Source organism: Callospermophilus lateralis, chromosome 14 (genome assembly GCF_048772815.1).
Source record: "Callospermophilus lateralis isolate mCalLat2 chromosome 14, mCalLat2.hap1, whole genome shotgun sequence".
In the NCBI taxonomy this organism is placed as follows: Eukaryota; Metazoa; Chordata; class Mammalia; order Rodentia; family Sciuridae; genus Callospermophilus; species Callospermophilus lateralis.
The window spans coordinates 56682779-56704181 of record NC_135318.1 but is presented as its reverse complement, the minus strand read 5'-3'; the positions used below and the strand labels follow the sequence as shown (position 1 = coordinate 56704181).

The 21403-nt window shown below is 34.2% G+C and overlaps 1 protein-coding gene across 2 annotated transcripts in view; it reads right to left on the bottom strand.

The window, feature by feature from the left end:
* Window positions 1-94: 94 nt before the first annotated feature.
* Window positions 95-21403, bottom strand: part of Gmcl1 (germ cell-less 1, spermatogenesis associated) — a 46438-nt gene continuing 25129 nt past the window's right edge. Inside the window, exons 10-15 of one of the 2 annotated variants that reach the window (XR_013088585.2) lie at window positions 20202-20271; window positions 16812-16887; window positions 12543-12688; window positions 9660-9747; window positions 2129-2344; window positions 95-1584 (exon numbers count right to left, since the gene is read on the bottom strand). Coding sequence is in view for 1 of the 2 variants with exons in the window: in XM_076832816.2 (XP_076688931.1) it covers window positions 2216-2344; window positions 9660-9747; window positions 12543-12688; window positions 16812-16887; window positions 20202-20271 (509 nt within the window). In the remaining variant the exon portion in view is untranslated. Of the gene's footprint in view, window positions 2345-9659; window positions 9748-12542; window positions 12689-16811; window positions 16888-20201; window positions 20272-21403 lie in introns of both variants that reach the window. The other variant, XM_076832816.2, reaches the window with a different exon arrangement.

The following is a 21403-nucleotide window of genomic DNA, read 5'->3' as shown; positions in this document are numbered from 1 at the left end:
AATTAAAAAAGAAAAAGGAAAAGAAAAAGGTACATTCATATCTTTTTAATAATTTAACATGAACATATTCTCTTAAAGATCTGATAGACAAGCAAAAATAATTATTTAATGAATAAATACTGTTTTCCGGCCATAGCAGTAAAAAAACCAACCAAACAACAACAACAACAACAACAACAAAAAAAAAAAAAACTGGTAGAGGCAAGAGCTGACAAATACAAAAGCTTATATACAATAATTTATACACTACTTCAGCTGATACTACCACTTTATTGAAAATATTCCTATTTAGGAACACTATACAAACAGTTAAGTGGTAAGAAAATAAAAAGCAGATTCCTTACTTTTAATTAGCTTGCAATTACCAGTTTCTCAAATGAGAATATAAACTACTTGTGACAGAAGAAATAATTATCCTGTCTATGGATGACATAAGCAACTTGACTAGAAAAGAACCAATGAACAGGAATCAGATATAATTCCAATTTGGCCAGTTCATTTTTATAAGTGAAATGAAATAGTCAATTTTCCTCATTAATATACTCATTTATCTTTACTTCCAAATTTCATAAAAATTTATTCAAAAAATCCAACGAAGTCTAGCATTATGTTTTTTAATGTGTAAAGGATAATGAATCTCTTATGCTGTGATAAAGAAAAAGCTAGTACCTCATGAAAAAAGATGTAATTAAAGCCAAATATAAAATTAAAAAATGTAGCTTCTTGATATAGCTAAATCACTGTATTAGAAACATGTACATTACAGTTCTAAGAGTAGAGCAGGAGGCATTTAAAAGGTTCCTTATGTTAACCAAATGGACAAATTCTCAAAGGATGAAAGCAACTTATGAACCTGTCAACATATTGCTGGGAAAAACTAATAAATTTAAAACATAAAAGTAGTGGGCAAAAATATCTGACTAGAAAGCGAAAAAAATCCCCAGGTTTAATTAAGTTTTTGTCCACTTTAAATAAGAGCTTATTTATTAACTTTTTTTCAAATGGGCATTTTTTATTTGCACAGATACATAAAAGTGATTCCCATTTTAAAAAACATACTAAAAACATACATTAACCACAAAAGTACTTACTTTGAAAGGAAAACGAGCATGGCTATTTTCAAAATAACAACAAATACAAGAAGCCAACTTATGTAAATCATGACAAGTGTACATCTCGTTTTTGACAAAAATAAGTTCCATTTTTACATTAATGCTTTATTATCAGCTTTTATATTAGATCCTCCAACCTTATGTACATTTACTATGAAATTTCTATCAGTATGTATAACTCAAAGGCACTCAATTCAGAGATTACAAAGTCCTGAGCTTAAGTATGAAACAGGATTCCCAACTAAAATTTGAACATAAATAATTCTCAAGATCAGAGAACATGAAAATGTTTAAAACTGTAATATTTGATACATAAATAATTCATAACCTAATATTAAAAGTATACAGAATGTCAAAGATAAGACCATGTAAGGCAAAGGAATATTCTCAGAATCAAACTGATTTTTCCCTCATTCAAGTTCATTTGAAGGTCTAAAGCTGACTTTTGTTTATGGTTGAAATCCCAGGAAAACTAAATGAGAAAAAAAAAAAAAGCATGAAAATACTTAAGTTTTTAAAAAAGTTCCTCAGCTTAGTCTCCCCCAAACCATGAAAAACATATTTAATGATTAAAAACAACTGTAGACTGTAGATTGGAATGATATTAAACTAAATGGGGGAATTAAAATGAGTAGTTGAAAAAAATCAAAGGACAGCGTTAAAGGCACGAATTGAAATAGCATTTGTAATTGGCTGTTCAAATTATTCCTTTAGCATTCTTTTAGCAAAATAAAAATAAATTTACAGATGGATGAGGTTCATTTAACATTAGGCAGGATCAAATTTTAATAAAAATTAAATCTATATTTTGTTGCAAACAAATGTAAAATTTACCTACAGCAATTTTCTACTAATGCTAAATTAAAAGCATGGGTTGACATCTTTATAATGCATGGTTTGGGATGTTTTCTTGGCTTTAAAATGCTTTTTCATATATGCATAGAAATGTGACAAATGTAAGAACTATCTTCTGAATTATCTGTACAGTTCATAAGGCCTTTGTTAATATTAGTCACCTTAGATGTGAATATCAGTAAGGCCATTAAATTAAAGCTGGCCTAAAAAGTTTTCAAAGTGCTACTGTTTCCAACTGATGAGGATCCTCAGTTTTCTGGATTTTCTGGGTGACGACTGTTTTCAGTTCTTTTTTCTGGTGATATATACAAGAAGTTACAGCATATATATAAAGGGAAGATCAGAAGCCTGCTGTCCAAGTTCATCACCACTTGTTCCTATAAGACAGATTTGTATGTTTAATGACAACTGAATAGCAATATTTAAAAAGCCAAATTAACTAAAAAACCAAGCTACTGAATTGAGTGAACCAAAAGAGGTAACATGGAATTAAGAGTTTGTGCCTGGAGACGAAGAGTCACAGCTCAAATCTCAAAAACTCTTGCCCACTAAATGTGTGACCCTGTCAACTGCAGCTTCCTTGCTATAAAATGGGGACAAGAAAAATACCCATTTTACAGGATTATACTGGGGATCAGATGAGACAATGTACAGAAGTTTTGTAAAGCAGCTATATATTAAATAATAGTGGTAGTTATTTTCATTATTGCAAAAATTTCTGTCAAGTTCACATATACTTTATGGAAGAATTGGTGAACTGGTAAAGTGAACCTCTTACTTGGCTTCAGGTGGGGAAGTCATAATTATCATCATCAAGCAGGGTTTCTGTTCCCATTTAAAAGTTCCCACTGTCCCAAAGACAAACATGTTACTTGTCTCCTGACACATAAAACATTATCATGTAGAAGCAATTTCAGGTTCAATTATATCAATAAACACGGGAATGCTATGAACTCTCTTCAAAGACTGAAGCTGATGCTATACCCAAGAATGTCAAATATAAGCATTATTGATGTTACAGATCTCTTTTTGGATTCTAACATATGCTTTAGCAGAAACATTTAGCAAACAAAACAAATCCTGAGTAAAAGAAGCAACACTGAGGGGCTGGGGTTGTGACTCAGTGGAACACTGCATAGCATGTGTGAGGCACTAGGTTTGATCCTCATGGTGTTATGTAAAAATAAATAAATATATATATTGTGTCCACCTGCAAATTAAAAAACAAAAACAAAAACAAAGCAGCAGTAGCAATAGTGAAATGAGAATTCCTACTTTTTAAATATTTGAAATACATTCCATACAATAGTGTGCACTAGTTTCACTATTTAATCTAGAGTTTTACATTTTTTACTGAAGCAATGAAAATGAACTAAAAATAGAATATTGATTGACTCTAGTAGGCTTAACTGAACACAGCTTCTGTGTTTGGGGAGTAGCAAGATAATTGGATAAAGATAGGGAATACAAACGTACTCCAAGCACATGCTCTCGCGCGCACACACACACACACACACACAATCTCTGTACCTTTCAAAGCAGGAGAGTAGTATTAAAAAAAGAAAAAAATTTTAAAAATAACAGTATTAGTATTAAAAAAAGACAATATTGAGATCCCCCCCCCCCCCCCCCGCCACCTTGCTGATTGTGCTAACAGTGTTACCAGAGAGGAATGATGTCAAAGCATAGTTGACAAGCAACAGCTCTAAGATCACCAGTCTGGGTTTTGAGTATCTGTAGGGCTGGGGTTGGGTGGGGCAGGCAAAAAGGGCTAATTCTGGGAGAAGAAGGAAGCCAATATGGACATCACTTGGAGCCTATAAGGGCACACCCATTTCTGAATATTAAATTACATTCATCCCCATTCTCTATCCTCAAGATGAATCTTGTTCTAGCTTTATCAAATCTTTAACTCCACCTACAGGTTCAGTGTAGACCTACATCTGCATTGAAGCACATTTAAAGTTATATGTCATTTTCCTTGTTCCATTGTGGAAATGGAAGCCGGGGAGCCCATTGATTTACAGCAGCAGACATCTTCCTAGGTTTCCAATTCTATGTTCATATGATTATTTCTTCATCCACATGTATAAATTTGTCGGCTTCTCAGAGTCTCATGCTACCTATTCTACACCATCTCTCTATTGCTTCCCCCATATCCTGTCTTATCTGTTTATAAATTCTAGGATCCATAAATCCAACTTGCTACTGTAAGGTTTTCACAGAGTTACAGAGCAAGTCAAATTGAAACAGTTGACTTACTGGCTGTTATCTATTTCTTCCTTTCTGGGTAATCTATGCTTTCACTCTTATAGCTTGGCTTTGACTCCCCATCTTAGCTCTCAAATGTCTCATTCGGTTAGTTTTTTTTGGCCCACTAAATATCAGTGGTTCCTATCTGGGTATCCATCTTGTTGTATTCTCTTAATTCCTATGGGTTATCTCTTCCAGTCATTATTTCTAGCCCACACAGTATTTGTAAACTCCAGGCCCATTTACCTACCAATCTATCAAATTTTCACACTGATGCTATCAAATGTGCCCTAAATTGAATTCATGACCTCTCTCTTTACCATCACCAACACTTTAAGTAATATTTAATCTTCCTTCCTATAATTCAAAGTTCAGAGAAAAACCACTACTATAAATTGAGTTGCCCAAGTCAGAAAATCAGGAGACATCTTTCACTACTTTTTCTCATCCACACACAGTTAAACACTGAATTCTGTCAAATGCACTTTATTTCTAGAACTCATCCACATTTCTTCATCTCCACTCTTAAGTTAAGGTTCTCATCATTTTTTATCTGGATCATAGCAACATAGTCATTTTCTGTCATCATCATGTCTCTGATCATTCTTAAACATTGCTGAGAGAACCTTCTATAATGCAAATTAACATTCTTGTGAAATAGTTATAAAATAATTTTACAAAAACCACTAGCTTTCCCATGTTATCAAAAATTATTAGAAGAGATTCATGTTGCATTAGCATATATAAAATATTTATTAGCATTATAGTTTCTGGAAGTATATAGGAACCATGTGAAAACTAAATTCTAGAGAGAGATATAAGGAAGATCTTAGTTTATGTGAGAGTATCATATGCCAGAGGGATAATATCAGTTTCCCACAAACTATTCTATATATACAGAAAACAAAATCCCAACATGAAATTTGACAAAATGATTCTACCTCTGATTCAGGAGAATAATAATATACAAAGAATTCAGGGATTTTTGGTTTTGTTTTGTTTTGCAATACTAAGGATTGAACCCAGGGTGTTTCATAAAATGGGGACAAGAAGAGTACTACATCCCTGGTCTTGCTAAGTTGTTGAAGCCTGCCTTGAACTTGTGATCCTCCTGCCCCAGCCTCTCAAGTTACTGGGATGACAAGCATGTGCCACTATGCCCAGCCTTCCAGGGATTATTGGGGAAAAAAAAAAAGAATGAAAGTGTTTTTTTATTAGGTTAAATTTTTTAAATTTAACCTAATTAAAACAATGCAATGTTGTTTTTTATAATAAAGAAATCAATAAAATGCTTCTAAAATAAAAGTAAATTTATAGGGATATATATGCTATGGCTTGATTGATACACCTGGTACATTTCAGAGATATCATCAAACACTCTAATGTAAATCAGAAAAGGAGTAGGAAAAAAATACAGATGTCCATGTATGCCTAAGAAGAATGAGGAGGCCTAAGGATCACACTAAAATAAGTCATTAAAGGAAAAGATTAATAAATCATCTTAAAGACTGAAAAGATAAATGACAAAAATGAAAAAGACAACCTATCACAAATGGTACTCTTCACCTATATGAGCTGTTAAAAATTAGCATGAAAAATGAACACCTTAATAAAAGAGTAAAAAAAAATATGAACTGTCAACTTACACAAGATGGTAGTCAAACATACAAAACACAACTATACCACTAACAAGCAAAGAAATAAAAATCAAACCTGATATAATTTGTTTTGACTTAATTTATTAGGGAAAAGATTAAAAAATTATAATACACTATACTGGGAATACTCTGTTGCTGAAGGAAGTGTATGTGGACAGTATTTTTGGAGTGCAATTTTGGCCATTAGAAAATGTATATATGCACCATTTGATATGAATTCCACTTCTTGAAATTTACCTTTAAAATTTCAGAAATGTACAAAGATAGAGGTATATTTCTTTCTTTTGTCTTGAGTACTAGGGATTGAACCCAGTGCTTTACCACTGAGCTACATCCCTAACTATTTTTTATTTTGAAAAAGGGTCCTGCTAAGTTGTTTAGGTCCTTGCTAAATTGCTGAGGCTGGCCTTGAACTTGCAATCCTCCTGTCTCAAGTCTCCCAAGTCACTGGGATTAAAGGTATGCATCACTGTGCTTGGCAAAGATACGTGTATCTCTTAATAAGAAAAAAGAGAACAACTTTATCTAATAAGGAGAAATTACTTAAACTAAGGAACAGCCAAAACAGCTAATATGCAGTTAATAAAAATAATGTTGTAGTTATACATTTATCGGTAAGAAAAGCTATGTATAACAAATTAAAAAGAAAAAGTTATCAATTACTATCTCATTATCTGGTGCACACAGGTTCTCCCAGCCTTGGGTTCCAAAAGAGGACTCATTCTTTCTACTAGGCCCAGGTTAGGTGAGCCCATTTTGTCTCTTCCCAGGACTTAACCACTAAGTCATGATGAAATTCCCCTGATACTGAATGTAGGCTATGTAGAAGACAGAAGACAGCACATATTATTCACTGTGGATGTCAAGGCTGCAAGAATCAGATCAAACAAAGAAGCTCTGTGACACTGACCTGGCCAAGGTCAATACCCTGCTCAGACCTGATGGTGAGAAGAAGGCATGTTTGACTGACTCCTGACTGTCATGTCTGAGATATTGCTAACAAAATTGGGGTCATCTAAATAAAGTCCCAGCCAGTTCATTCTAAATATATATCTTATTTATTTTTTCCACCATCAAAGCAGGTTAGCTGGGTATGTGGCACATGCCTATAATCTCAGCCACTCAGGAGGCTGAGGCAGGAGGTTCTAGAGTTCAAAGCCAGCCTCAGCAAAAGTGAGATGCTAATAAGCAACTCAGTGAGACCTTGTCTCTAAATAAAATATCAAAAAGGGCTGGGGATGTGGCTCAGTGGTTTAGTGCCCCTGGATTCCCACCCCAGTACCAAATAAATAAATAAAATAAAAATTTTTTAAAAGCAGGTTATAAAATAGCGAATAGATCCTATTTTGAAATAACAATGTCAGCCATGATGTACATATGACTTTTATTTCTGCTTATTTATGCTTTCTATTTTTCCTACAACAAACATCTATGACCTATTAAAACATACATATGGAGCTGGGGTTGTGGCTCAGTGGTAGAGCTCTTACTAGAATATGTGAGGCACTCGGTTCAATTCTCAGCACCACATATAAATAAATAAAGTTATATCAATAAGTAAAAGAAATACTTTAAAAACCCACATATATACAACTCCCTAATTAAAATCCTTCCCAACTCCATTTATAGTCCATCATGTGTTGGCTCTCTTTGTATTGAACCCTTCCAACCCTCTTTTGAGTTCTATGAATGAATCATGTGCACCCTTCCTCTATCTCACTCATTTGAGGTATCCATTCACTTTTCAACTTTTCCAGAAAAAGATTTTTTTTTTTTTCCTGAGCTGTCTTCCTTTTTCTCCCTTTAATAACCATACCTACCCTCAACCTCATACCTACCCTCAGTATGGGCTGAAGATTTCTCCCTCAATGTTACATGCTACTCTGAGCTTATCCTATCATCCATCCCATTTACACCAGTCTACATTAGCACAGGCTCTTCCTGTTTATTTCCTTCACTATTGCGTAGAACCTAGTACAAGGTAGGGACACAATGTCTGCTGAATGAACAAATATCTTGGTCTGGTATTTTTACTTTTCTGATTGCTTTAAGTCATCACTATTTATCTATCTATGTATCTATTTAAATAATTTTTTATTTATGACTTAAGTTCCAGGTAAAGGGCAGTCATTGTCCTTTCAGTTTCAGAGGTTTTAGAAGGACCAATAGAGAATTTCAATGGAGAAAGATTTTAATTTTCTCATTATGTATCTGATTTGAAATGGTCATTTTCATATACTACCTACCTCATCTCTATCACTAAAGTTTCAACAATGGTTGAAGAACCTTCTATACAAATGCCATTTAGAAATTCTCATCCAGGGCATGTGAGGTTACTTCTAAGGTTCCTCGCAATGCTAAGAGGATTCCATGATGGTTTTTTTGGTCTAAGGAAAACTGCTATCTTCTCAGAATTTATATGAACTATCCAGGCTGTAAATCCTTTCATTATACCCTTTGAAATGTTAATTAGGTTTTTGTTGTTGTTTTTGTATGGGGGATTGAACCCAGGGGTGCTCTACTAGTGAGCTACCTCCTCAGCCCCCCTTTTTTAAAAAAATATTTTTATTTTTTAGTTGTAGTTGGACACAATACCTTTATTTTATTTATTTATTTTCATGTGGTGCTGAGGATTGAACCCAGGGTCTCAAACGTGCTAGGCACCACAACTTCAGCCCCAGCCTGTTTTATTTTTTATTTTGAGTCAGGGTCTTGAACCCAGCACTTTGCACATGCTAGGCGAGCACTCTACCACTGACCCACAACCCCAGCCCCCTGGTTAGTTTTTAATAGAAATAAACTTTCTCAATATTTTAACACTCTAATTTTACTATCTGAAAATAGTTTACCTTGTTATAATATTTTGAAATATCTGCATACATGTGATGTATGAAAAAAACAAATGAACTTAGAATTAATTTGGAGAATGTTACAGATATCTGTTATAAAATTAATGTGCTAGAGAAAAATGTTCTTTTAATGTTCAGGAGCTATGGAGACACACTAGATTATTTTTAAGATGTCTACCATTAATGTACAAATAAATATACTTAGATATACAGTGTATCAAATTCATAACTTTTTGAAGATATTCAAGTTAAACAATCATTTCCTTATTATCAGCTTCCCCTGCCTCTCAAGTCAAATTGTGTTTTGTACTTTCATTTTTGTTGGCCCAGTTATGCTTCTATAGATACAATATCCCTTATTTGAAAGGCCTGAGACCAGGAAATGTTTCAGATATTAGAAAATCTACAATATACATAATGAATTATCTTGGGGATGGGACCTAAGTCTAAACACAAATTCAATGTTTCATATGTAACATACACATATAGACTCAAGGTACTTTTTTTTTTTTTTTAATATTTATTTTTCTTAGTTCTCGGTGGACACAACATCTTTGTATGAGGTGCTGAGGATTGAACCCGGGCTGCATGCATGCCAGGCGAGCGTGCTACCACTTGAGCCACATCCCCAGCCCATTATAAAATATTTTTAATGATTTTGTGAATACAAGTATTTTGTTGTCAGACACATGTGGCACTCAACAAATTTCAGATTTCAGAAAACCTTTGTGGATTAAAGGTTTCTGGATTAAGGATACTCAATCTGTAGTGGGATCAGCTAAGTGCAGAAATGAATGTAGCATTTTCATCTTAAAAAAAACAACTTTCAAACCAATCTTTAAATCAAATATCGCTTTAATGTCAATTCTATTCTCAAAAGAGGAGTCAAAACGTGAATATTATAATGACAACAGAAAAGTAATCAAACATACCTGATCCTTTTCAAGTGTAAGTATTTGATAGCCAGTTGTTCTACTGCATATTAATTTTCCACTACTGTCAAAAGAAGCCAAACGTAACCTGCAATTAAAAAAAAAATAAACAGGAGATATTTTAAACACAGATTAATTTAAGCAAACCTCCCTCACTTTTTTCTCTTCCATATTCTGTTTTTTATTTTATAAGAGACTTCAAAGTCTTTTCAGACTATAAACTGATTCCATTTGGATTTATAAACCTATGCTGTATACATATGTGAAATATAATTTGAAAATGACTTTTCAAAAATCTTTTTTTGGGGAGGGAGAGGTCAGAGGATATAAATTACTTTTTATTATGGTAAAATACACATGATTTAAATTGTTCATTTAAATAATTTTCATGCAGTCCTGTGGCATTAAATACACTGATAATGCTCTGCAACTATCACTATGACCCATCTCTGAAACATTTTCTTCTTCTCCAGCTGAAACTCTGTACCCAATAAACACTCACCATTTCCCCTTCCCAGCCCTGGCAACCATATTAATTCTGTATGAATTTTCTTTTTTGTCAACATTTTTATGTGCACCCCCTCATATTTTTTCTTGGTGTACTAGAATTATGGGACTCACTGTTATACATTCATACATGCACATGATATAATAATATAATTGGTCAATATTATTTTTTAGAATTTCCTCTTTTCTTCTTCTCCTCCTCCCTGGTCCCTTTCTACTGGTCACCCTTCTATTTTCATGAGATTCCCCTTCTGTCTCTATGAATTTGCCACTTAAAGAACCTCATATGAGTGGTCCTACAATATTTGTCCTTTAGTGACATGTTTATTTCACTTATTATTATGTCTCTGAGGTTTGTTCAAGTTTAGCATGTGTTAGAATTTCCTTTCTTTTAAATACTGAATAATGTTTATTATATGTATGTTACCACGTTTTAGCCATAATCTGTCAATGAACACATGGGTTGCTCCTAACCTTAGGTTACTATGAATAATGCTGCTATGAACATGAGTATACAAGTATCTGTTCAAGGCTCTAATTTCAATTCTTTTGGGTGTACAGGCGAAAAAAGGAACTGCTGGATCATATAGTAATTCTGTGTTTAAATTCTTTGAAAGCATCATAACAATTTCTTTCCTTTTTTGTACGGGGGTGAGGGAGGAGAGCATGGGATTAAACCCAGGGCTTTGTACATGCTAGGCAAGCACTCCACCATTGGGCATCATCCATAGTACACAGGATTCCAATTATTCTATATTGTTGTCAACACTTATTTTGTTTTGAATAATAGCCCTCCTTAGGGTGAAGTAACATCTCACTGTGGTTTTGATTTGCATTTCCCTTAGCATTTTTTCATGAGCTCATTAGCCGCTTGTTTATCACGTTAGAGAAATTTTATACAAGTCCCCCCCTTTTTTTACAATTTTTTTTTCATCAGTGGACCTTTATTTATTTATATGGATTGCTGAGAATTTAATCTAGTGCCTCACACATGCTAGGCAAATGCTCAACCACTGTGCTATGATCCCTGCTTACAAGTCCTGGGGATTGAACTCAGGGCCTGATACATGCTAGGCAAGCCCTCTACCACTGCCTTTGCTCTTTTTTTTTTTTTTGGTACCAGGGGATTGAACTCAGGGACACTGAACCACTGAGTAACATCCCCGGCCCTTTTTATATTTTATTTAGAGATAGGGGCTCACTGAGTTGCTTAGGGCCTCGCTAAGTTGCAGCAGCTGGCTTTGAACTCGTGATCCTCCTACTTCAGCCTCCCAAGACGCTGGGATTACAGGTGTGTGCCCAGTTCCTTTCCTCATTTTTAATTTTTTTAAAAAAATCATGTACATATAGAAATTGTTCTAAATGCATTCTGATTAACTCCTATCAGACATACAGTTTACAAATATCTTCTCCCATTCCAATGCTGATAGTGTGCTTTGATGCACAAAAGTCCTCAGTTTTGATGAGGTTTAATTTATCTATTTTTTCTTTTGTTGCCCATCCTTTGGATGACCTATCAAAGAAACCACTGCCTAATCAAATGTTGTAAAGGTTTTACCCTGTTTTATTCTTCTGAGGCCAGGTCCTTGTGATAGCCAGTGCTCTACCACTGAGCTATGTCTCTGGCCCCAGTTTTAACTCTTTATTACTAAATAAATGTGATCCACCCTTGAGGTGATCTTTATATATAGTATAATATAAGTATAAATATATGATTTAAAAACAATCTGCTCGCTGGGCACATGTGCCCAGCAACTTAGAAGGCTGAGGCAGGAGGAACCCAAGTTCAAGGCCAGTCTTGGCAACTTAATGAGATGGTCAGCAACTTAGTGATAAGATCTTGTCTCAAAATAAAAAAATAAAATGGTCTGTGGATGTAGCTCAATGGTGAAGTGCCCCTAGGTTTATTCTCTAATTCCAAAATAAATAATTAATATGGAAATAATCTGTTCATTAACTATTTCCCCATTTGTTAGCCTATAGCATACTCTCCAGTAAAAGGCTGCCAGTTCATCTGTCAGGCAAATTTGGATATATCAAATCTTGTAGAAAGTTAAGGATAATTCAAGACATATTGGTAGAAAAGCACCTTGCCATATTTCTAGTTTGGATATTTTATTTACTAGCCATAGCAACAAAGCTTCAAACTCAGTTATCAGTCCTCTATCATTCATATTCCAGCCTATTCATTCTAATATACTAGCTCTTTTGATTTTGATTATTAATAATATATTTCACAGAAATGGAGTCTTACCAGTTCCTAACACTTTTGCATATTCTGTATCTTACTAAATTGGTATAAATTATCAAGGTTTTATTTTATTTCTTCTATTTCCTCTGTAGTAAGGAGAGTGGAGTAGGTAAATCTCATCCTACCTAAATGCTATGCTCCTTCGAGGTTGTAAACTGACAGATCCGCTACATGGCTGATTCAGTGTATTGCGTTTGAAAATGATGTACCGATTGGTGTAAGTTACAAGTAGGTCAAAGCCGAAGTTAAAACCTGTCCATCGCCAGCAGTACTAAAAACATAAAAGAGAGATTTATTTCAGTTAATCACATTAGCAAGTAAAAAATAAAAAGTTCAAAGTTACTTTTTTTCCCTCCTAACTCCAGGTATTTCCCTCATGGGAAGCACTTTTGTCAGTGCTTTTCTCTTAAGGCTTTCCAGAGAACCATATACCTAGTCAGAAAAGCAACCTTTATGACCATAATTCCTTAAGCTGCTTTCTTACTATGCCTCTCTTCATGCTCTCCATACTTCAATTCTATCATAAATAATAAGGTTTTCACTACAATTCTAAGTAACATTGCTTACATACTGGGAGTCCAGATGGAGGCAAAAACCCATTAAAATCCACTTTACTTTAAAAACAGTCTAATACCTCAAGTAATTAATCAAATAGCCACATGACTGGGTTATTCTCAATACCATCATAGGGTTCTAAGTTTGCTTATTCTACCAGCTAATTGTTAATAAGAGAGGTAAGGTACCACGGGATAGGGAAATAAAGTTAGGGCTTCAAGGGTTTGATGGGCACCCTGAATTAAAACATTAATTCAATATTTAGCCAACACACTGAGTACATATACCAGACACTGCTTTAGGCAGTGGAGACATAGTAGTAAATAAAGTTTCTGTCCTAGTAGAACTTATATTCCACTATGTGAATATGTTTGTGTGGTAGAATGGAAGATGTACAATTCACATGCTCTAGAAGAGAAGAGAAGGTCAGAGGAGTCATAGGGTAGAGGAGGGGGCTTGCAGTTGAGAAGCCTGCCTGCCAATTTATACAAGTACACAGGAAAATATCTCTGAGGAGGATAGGTGAAGGATCAGATCAGGTAGCTATCTGGGAAAAGAGTGTTATAGGTAGTGAGAACAGCAAGTATAAAGCTCTAAGGGTAAAAATATGCTTGGCATATGTGAGGATCAGCAAGACAGGCTATATGGATGGGGCAGTGACTGACAGTGTTAGAAACTGGAAATGAATTCATTTAGAGGAATTTGAGGGCCAGAAAAGATAGGGTCTAATGGTCTATGGTAAGAAAGAGTTTAGATTTCCTCTAATTGTGGTGGGAGGTGAATGGAGGCTATTTAGGGAAGGGAGTGACATAATCTAACTTACATTTTAAAAAGATCACTTAGTTGAATGTAAAGGAGGCAAGAGTAAAACAGCACTAATGAGGCCACTCCAATAGCCCAGGCAAGAGAGAATGGTGATGTGGACTTGAGTGATAGTGGTAGACATGCTAAGAATGTAAAGGCATAAATCCTTGAAAATTTTTTATGGAAAACGAGAGTGGTATGAAAGAAAGAGGAATCCAAAATGAATCCAAAGTTTGGAGCCTATGTAATGGCCTAATGGAGGGGCCATCTACAGGCTGCAGAATATATGGGAAGGAGGTGGTTTATGGAAGACAGAAGCTCTGCTTGGGATTGTTATATTAGAGATCTACTAGGTATTTGAAGAAGATGCTATTTGAGTAGCTGGATATATGAATTTAGAGGTAGGAGTCATCAGGGTACAGATAGGCTGTGACATCATGAGATTCTATGAGATCAATTATGAGGAGCACAGGTAGGGAGAAGTTCAAGGACTTGAACCTCTAGTTAAAGCAACATTTGTTGAATAAGAGAAGGATTTAGCAAAGACTAGAAGGAGCAGCCAATGAAGTAGGAAGAAAACTAGCAGAGTATGCTGTCCTAGAAGTCGAGAAAGTCTTTCAATAAGGAGTGAGTGAACAAAAATGTCAATATTGCCAAAGAGTTTTCAGAAGAAAACTGACATTGATTACTTGAACTACTCGATTTGGCAATGTGGGATCACTGCTGATTCTGGCATGACCGTTTCAGTGAAGTTGTGCTACGGAGTAGATTCAAGAAGGCATCAGAAAAAACTTTTTTCAATGAGTTTTGCCTAAAAGGGAGAGAAGAGAAATGGAGTGGTAGCTAGAGGAGAATGTGGAGTCAAAATATTGTTTAAGATGGTGGTAATGCAGGATGATGTTATATGCTAAATGTGAATAAGCCAACAGAAGAGAAAAACTGATTATGCAGGAAAAGGCAGTTATTACTGTAGGAACAAAATTTTTGAACAGAGGAGAAGGGATGGGATTCAGTAGAAGGACAGGGGATGCACTAGGACAGAAGCAGACAGTTCAGCCATTCTCTGAAGAAAAAAAGCACAGTGCACAGCTACAAATTGGTGGAACTGTTGGTAAGAGGATGTACAGATTCTCTTCCTATTGCAGTAAGAAGCAATAGGATAAAAATAAGGGGAGTAGTACTGAATAAAAGACAGTAAGAACAATGTATTGTATGTCCTACTGCGGTTAAAAAAATTGCTGGAGTAGAGAGCTAGAAAGATAAGAGGAAGTGAAGCCTGAAAAGGGATGCTTGAAATAAGAGATTTTGAAGGTGGTAATTAGTTGATTAAAAAAAAAAAAAAAACTTAGGATGGTAGGGTGAAGCACAAGATCACTGGGGGAAGATAAGGGAACAGACATACTGAAAACACCAAGACTGGTAATAAAAGTAGTGACAAGTAATGACAGTGAGCCTATGAATGATGGCCACAATAAGGGTCTTAGGTAGTGTAATAGAAGAATTTGCTTCAAAGGAGCTGTAGTCCAATGAAGGACAAAGGAGGAACAAAATCTGAAAGCAGCAACAAAGAAGAACAAGAATAAATAAGACAACTGTTCCTCTTGCACACTCAGAACATTTATCACAATTGTGAATACAAACATAATTAACTTTAAAAATTAAAGTTAAGCTTGATGTGGTGGCACATGCCTATAATTCCAGCTACTCAGAAATGGGGCAGGAGGATCATGGTTTGAGGCTAGCCTGGGCAATTTAGAAAGACCCTGTGTCTCAGAATAAAATGAACAAACAAAACAAAGGGCTGGGGATGTAGCTCAGTGGTAGAGAGCTTGCCTAGCATGATTGAGGCCCTGGGTTTAATCCCTAGTATTGAGAAGGAAAAAAAAAAAAGAGGGTAAATATGGAAGAAAAGGGATCAAATGGGTATACAAATTAGGCTAAAATTTCTTTTAAAATGAAAATCATGATTAGGCTTTAAAATCAATTTAATAAATGACAATCAACTTTTTAAAAATTAAATAGAAAATAAGTTCGTTGGACACAGCAAAGGTAAGTATTATTTTAAATATTTATAAATATGCATACACACATATATCATGGTAAGATCTGAGGATTGAACTCAAGGGCACTTGACACTGAGCCACATATCCCCAGCCCTATTTTGTATTTTATTTAGAGACATAGTCTCACTAAATTGCTTAGAATCTCACTTTTGATGAGACTGGCTGTGAACTCAGGATCCTCCTGCCTCAGCCTCCCAAGCTGCTAGGCTTACAGCTATGTGCCACTGCAAAAAGATAATTCTTAAAATACATTTACACAATAAAATACACAATACATTTATTTCATTCATTTATTTATTTTTATGGGGTGCTGAGGATCAAACCCAGTGCCTCACATGTGCTAGGCAAGCGCTCTACCACTGAGCTATAACCCCAGCCTCAAAAAAGGTGATTCTTAATGTAGTTAGCAATCAAAGGGTTTGACTATCTTTGATTTAGGGTAATTAAAAAACAGAATGACTTTTAAGACTATGTAACTTCCCTTTTTCTTTTTTAGGGGTGATAGGGCCTTGTTAAATTGCCCAGGCTAGTCTTGATTTGGTGATCCCTCTGCCTCAGCTTTCCGAGTAGCTGGGATTATGGGTACTTGTCACCATGCCTGGCTCATTTTACTTCCTTATCTTGATTTCTGAATTGCTGAGGGATCCTCTTCTCAAATATCTTATCTGGATCCCAAATTTAAGTTCAACAGTCTCATGCAAGGCTGTGTAATTTACCACTGAGCATGGTAGCTGAAACTCATTGCCTAAGACAATATACTACTAGAATTATCAAATAAGCTCTCCATAAGCATAGTAGGTATCATGATGGATATACAAAGTGCATTATGGTTATAGAGTTCCCAGACATTTGTTCTATTAGTTTTTATTATGAAGAATTGAAAACATATGAAAGTACAAAAAATAGTCCAATGAACCACACTTTCTCAACTATCTGTATGAGAAAAATTTAAGAATCACAACCCATACTTACTTCACCATCTTTGGCAAGCTTTCTACCACATCTCATGCTATTTCCCTCTAGTTCTTCTTTATTGATTTCTTGAGGCCTAAAAACATACATAAGACAAGAACTTCCATAGAAAATAGGTAACTGGTAATTGAAAAAGAGCTGCAAAAAGTTAAAAAGAACAAGGACTGGGGATAAAGCTCAGTGACACTGTACCTTAGGTTCAATCCCCAGTATCACAAAAATAAATAAAATAAAAATTAGAAAATTAAAAATAAATAAAACAAAAAGTCTCACTACTTGATTTAAATATGTACACACACTTTTTTTTGCAGGGGGGGCATGTATAGATAAAAATAAGAATGTACTGGGCTGGAGGTGGAGTGTAGCTCAGTGGTAGAACACTTGCCTAGCATAATGAGGCCCTGGGTTCAATCCCCAGCACTGCAAAAGAATAAATAAAAAAAAAAAAAAAAAAAAAAAAGAAAAGAAAAAAAAAGAATTGAGAATTTGTTGATTAAATTTAGTCCATTACCTTGCTAAAAAAAAAAAAAAAAAAAAAAAAAAAAAAAAATCAAAATTCTTCAATGTCTCACTTTTGCCCTGACTTCTAGATTTATTTTTATTAGGGCTCAGCCAAATCAGAGAAAAGGGGGGAAAATATGAAAATGCTGTTTACCAGGAAAATATAATGCTTAAAAGTCTAATTGCTAAGTAAAAGAAATTAAAGTCTATAAATTAAATTATAAGATGTGACCTAATTATTACCTATCACTTGATAGTACTTATTTTATAGGTAAGCCAGTTTCTACAAAATCATTGTCATAGAAAAAAAGCTGTATAATACTATCTATTATCCTTCAGTTTATTCCTTACTTTAAAAACTTTAGTTAACTGAAAGAAACCTTGTGCTTTTAAGTTGTAATAACAAATGGCATTATTATTATTTTGGTATTCCAAATAAAATACACTATATTCATTAGTTTACACATAAAGTGCTTAGAAACTGGAACGTAATATATAATCATAATAAGTAAATGTAAATAAGACATATTCTTCATGTCCAAGTACTGCACCCTAGTAAATAATTGGACATAATTAATGATCATAATAATGTGGAAAGAGACGCTATGTTAAAACCACAAGGGCACAGATTTATTGCCCAGAGTAGAGGGGGAGATCATGACAGAGTAAGTGTTTGTGTTTAGTAGGACTTGTGTTGGAGTGGAGGTTGGAGGCCTATCTGTACAGTGGGAAGGAATACATGCAGAAGGAACAGTAGGCTACATATAAAAAAGGGACTGAAGAATAGAATATAAATGGATAAAGAATTTAGTGCAGCTGGAATATAAGATGAACAGGAGGACGGATGAAGCTAAAGGCATCTGAGATAGACTGTTGAAGGTTGCCAGGGGCCAGGCTAATTAAAGTTTCAACTTTTCCTGTAGGTAGTAGAATTCCCAGATGTTAGTTTTATTATTATTCAACTTTTTATTATCAAATATTGCAAACATGATAGTGGACAAAATTACATAATGACCCATCTCAACATCTAGCCTCAATAATCTTGAGTAATGATAATTATTTAACCATTAGTACTGAATGTCCTGGACACATTTAAGCCGGGAAGTAACACAACTATATTTCCGTTTTAGAAAAATAACCCTCTTGGAAATACATAAGAGAGTTTGGACAAAAAGAACCCTGGAGGGAGATATAACTAGTATAACCTAGTATCCAGGAAATACACTACCTTCCTCACTTTAGCAATACTGGAGCTGTGGGCAGATGCTGCATACCCATAGAATAGAATATATCATCAATGGCAATATAATCATATACTTCTTTTGTTTCAGTACTGGGGATTAAACTCAGAACTTCATGCATGTCAGACAACTGCTCTACCACTGAGCTATATCCCTGTCTCTACACACATACTTCTGAGGTCAAGAAAATCAGACACTTAGGTAAGACTTTTACTAACCTCAGTAAGGATAAAAGTGAGAAATTTTTTGAAAAATAAAGAACATCCAAAATTTTGAGGCTGAACATACAAAATAATGAAGTGTTATTATTTAGTTTCTATTTTATTTATAATCCCATTTTTCCCAAATCAAAACAAAACAACAACCCCAACAAACCCTGGATGATAATAACCTCATACTTATAGTTTAGATATGAACTTATAAATAGACCATTATTTTAGGAAATTCTTCTGTATATAAAAATGGCTAAAGATATTAGGGTCAAAAAAATTAAACTTCTTGAGGCCTCTTCTATATACTTACAGGTGAAAGTCTTTCACACTATTTCAAGGAGCTAGCATAAGGAACACACAATAAATGTGCAAGTACTTCTGTGAACTGCAAAGCACTACAAATTTAAAGAAAAGGTTATTTTCTTTCCCTTAAAATGAAGAAAGTGCATAAATATTCTGTAGGGGGTCAGAAGTCTTGGGGGAAACACCTGTAACCAGATAGATTTAATTCATTTTAGACTCAAAGATTTTCAAAACCTTTTTATTAATCAGAAGTTGATAATACTACCACAAATATGAAAATCAGCTTTATCTATAGATAAGTATGAAAAATAAACTTATGAAAGCATCATTCCAAGTAATATTTCAATGTTAAAAGGAAATCATAATAGGTGAAAAAGTATATGAATTATTCAATTTTACTAACATAACAAGTGACAATTCAAACATTCTATTTACTATTTTAACTGACCAGAAATTTGTAAAAGACTGATAATGTATATAAGAATAAAAGTTGATTACATATCTTTTCTCTACTTCAATACAGCAATGATGTTTCAATATAATGAATACATTTAAAAATTTAAAGCAAAAAGAAATTATTATTTTTGGACTAGGGATATAGGTCAGTGGTAGAGTGCTTGCCTAGCACGCAAGAGGCTCTGGGTTTGATCTCCAGCACACACACAAAAAAAACCCAAAATGGTTTTACGGTACTGGGAATTGAACCCAGAATGGCTCTATCACTGAGCTACATCATCAGCTCAATTTATTTATTTTCCTTCTTTCTCTCCTTCCTTCCTTCTCCTCTTCCTCTCTTCCCCTTCTCCCTTTCTTCCCTTCCTCCCTTCTTCTTTCCACCATTCTTCCCCCCTTCCTCTATCTAACTGCCCACCTACCTACCTATCTATCCAACTTTTGTGTACATGTGATTAAACCCAGGGTACTCTACCACTGAGCTATACCCCAGACTTTTCTTATTTTTATTTTGACACAGGGTGGGTCTTCACTAAGTTTTACCCAGGTTGGCTGTGAACTTGTGATCCTTCTGCCTCAGCCTCCCGAGTTGCTGGGATTACAAGTGTATGCTAGCACACTTGGTTAAAAGGTTTATTATTATTTTTTTAATGAACAATAATAAAATGAAATATACTTACCCCACTTCACTGTCTTGTTCTGCCCGGAGCATAGCAAGCCACTGCTGCTTATATACAGAAGATAGCCATTCTAAAGCATAAACATTAATTAAGTAATTAAAAATAAATAAAAATGGAAAGACATACAGGATTTAAACATGTTAAATAGTTGATAGAATTGTTATTATTTCTTAATTTTAAAATAGTAATTTAAAAAGCAAGTATCTTAGATTTTACAAATGTGCAGTAACAATATGGCTTAATGATCTTTTAAGTGGTAAAGTTCATCCAAATTTGCCTCAGTCTAGATTCTACTTAGATTATATATACTTAAATTAGAATTTAAATCCTTAGTTAAAAGTTATTAATTAGGAGTTATTAATTCTTGCATTTAATAGTTTAAAAAGTTTCCTTTTCACAGCTTATGTTAATTTTCATTTGTGAGAATAATTTCTAAAATAATACTTTGTTTTACAAAGTTTTAACAGAAAACTGAATAATGAATTTTTCCTTTATTAAATTACCAAAAAATAAAAATTAACTTTTTTTTAAAATAAGCCACCATTAAATTAGCAAGTGAAAAATGATTACTTAAAAAATAATTTTGGAATATTAGATTTATATAACTATCATTAAAAATAAAACATTTTGCCAGGCACAGTGGTATACTCTTATAATCCCAGTGACTTGGGAGGCTGAGGCAAGAGGATCAAAAGTTCTAGGCCAGTTTGGGAAATTTAGGGAGATCCTGACTCCAAATAAAGAATAAAAAAGGTTGGGAATATAGCTCAGTGGATAAGGCCCTGGATTCAATCCTTAGTCACACACTCACACACACTCTCTCACAAACACACAAGACTTTAGCTTATTCTAATTATTATTAAATTTATAACTAGAGATTTTCTTTTTTAAAATATTTTTTTTAGTTGTAGTTGGACACAATACCTTTATTTTTTTTAAAATTTAGTTTTATGTGATGTTGAGGATCGAACCCAGCACCTTGCATGTGCTAGGTGAGTGCTCTACCGCTGAGCCACAACCCCAACCGGAGATTTTCTTTAATAATAAGCATGTAATTTTTTTTTTTTTACAAGTCTGGACAAGTTGAAATTTTAGTTATTTAGATAAAAATATAGATTAATGGGGCTGGGGTTGTGGCTCAGCAGTAGAGCACTTGTAAAAGACTGATAATGTATATAATGTTTCAGAAAGATTCAGTTTAG